This window comes from Salvelinus sp. IW2-2015, linkage group LG30, assembly GCF_002910315.2.
Source record: "Salvelinus sp. IW2-2015 linkage group LG30, ASM291031v2, whole genome shotgun sequence".
Taxonomy (NCBI): Eukaryota; Metazoa; Chordata; class Actinopteri; order Salmoniformes; family Salmonidae; genus Salvelinus; species Salvelinus sp. IW2-2015.
The window spans coordinates 7,431,195-7,432,816 of NC_036869.1; the positions used below are offsets into that span (position 1 = coordinate 7,431,195).

The following is a 1,622-nucleotide window of genomic DNA, read 5'->3' on the forward strand; positions in this document are numbered from 1 at the left end:
GTGCAGGTGAGCAACCTACATGTTCAGTAGAAATATCACGATTAGGGGAGCTGGAGTTTTCCATTAAACAGATGTTCCAACATCAAAAAAACCCTGCTAGCCAGCACCTCGCCTAAACAGGTGTGCCTTTCTTTCGCCTCCAGATTCATCTGTAAAAGAGACATTGGTCTCAGCATAACTCCCTGTCAAAATAAAGTTTAAATATTTTTTTTTAAAGGAACTTGGTATTTTCACCAGTGTGGGAAGAGCTGACAGGCATCTGTCATGTGGATTCCATCTCCACATGTGACAGATCATTTAGTCATTGTGGGTAAATTGTGACTGAATGACTAATTGAGACTGACTGCAGTGTCGGCTGCAATGTCAAACAAGCCCATACAGCCTTCTCCATGTGTAGGAGGTCTCTGATGATCCATTCAGGAGTAGAAGTTATCAGCTAAGTTCCTCATCCTCTTATTGACTCTGATGACCGGTTCTGGAGGGCCTGATGAGGTTTTGACTGCTTCTGTAGGACCCATTCTATGGCTCATAAGCCTAGAGTCCACTTCGTCATGGCAATCTGAGGTGAGATCCTCTGGCTCAGACCTTGGCTCTGGCTCGAGGCAACCCTCGTCTTCTCTTAGCTGTGTGATCTTTGGGTGACTGTACTTGTAGTATATCACCTTAAGACCGAGCCCAACAAGGTAGAATGAGATCATAATGCCAAGGATGACATGGGGATCTAGTGGCAGTTCTAAATATGGAGGGTTCTTCTTCATCTGCCACACCCAAAGACCACAAAGCATACCAATATCCACTCCTATCCAGGTGTGGTAGAGGGTGCTCTGGCACCTGGTGTCCCCCTTTATCACATTGAACCAGCTGAAATACCAGATGAGTCCTATGGTGGCCCGGTAGAGCCATTCTCCACCGGCGCTATCCATGAAGTCTGTCTTGAGTTGCCAGGCGAAGAAAAAGAGAACCATCCAGGAAGACAGGAAGTGGGCAGTGATAAAGCAGGGGAAGGCTGAGGCAAAGAGGGCGACTGCTGCCACACGTGGACCAATAAGGAGCAGGTTCCACAGGAAGTAGACCACGGAGGAGAACCAGCCCTGCTTGGCCTTGTCAGGGAGGAAGGAGCGCAGGGAACGGTGGTACATGGTCACACTGACGGCGATGGCAGATGCTGAACCAAGTGCCTTCAAGACTGAGGGAGAGAGAACACCAACACGGGATGTTAAATAACAGACTGATCAACTAACTGACAATGGATGAAATTATAAAAATGTATCATAATGTTTGGAGTCTGTACTCTTAGATTATGAGTAGGGTCAGGAGAAAACTCTGAAGCCTAGTTACAGGGCAATATCAGCCACAAGGTGTCATACCTTTAGGACTGTCACATTTGGCTCCCTATTTTATGCACTACTTTTGACGAGGGCACATAGGGCTCTGGTCAATGTTGTGTATGATATAGGGAATAGGGTGTCATTTGGGATGCAGTCTCTGTCTATACATGTACAGTGGGGAGAACAAGTATTTGATACACTGCCGATTTTGCAGGTTTTCCTACTTACAAAGCATGTAGAGGTCTGTCATTTTTATCATAGGTACACTTCAACTGTGAGAGACGGAATCTAAAA

General features: G+C 46.2%; 1 protein-coding gene across 1 annotated transcript in view; it reads right to left on the reverse strand.

The window, feature by feature from the left end:
- Positions 1–1,622, reverse strand: part of LOC111954758 (XK-related protein 8) — a 4,081-nt gene continuing 2,459 nt past the window's right edge. The window contains exon 3 of the mRNA XM_023974675.3: positions 1–1,186. Within this exon, the coding sequence (XP_023830443.1) occupies positions 417–1,186 (770 nt within the window). The 3' untranslated portion in view covers positions 1–416. The remainder of the gene's footprint in view (positions 1,187–1,622) is intronic.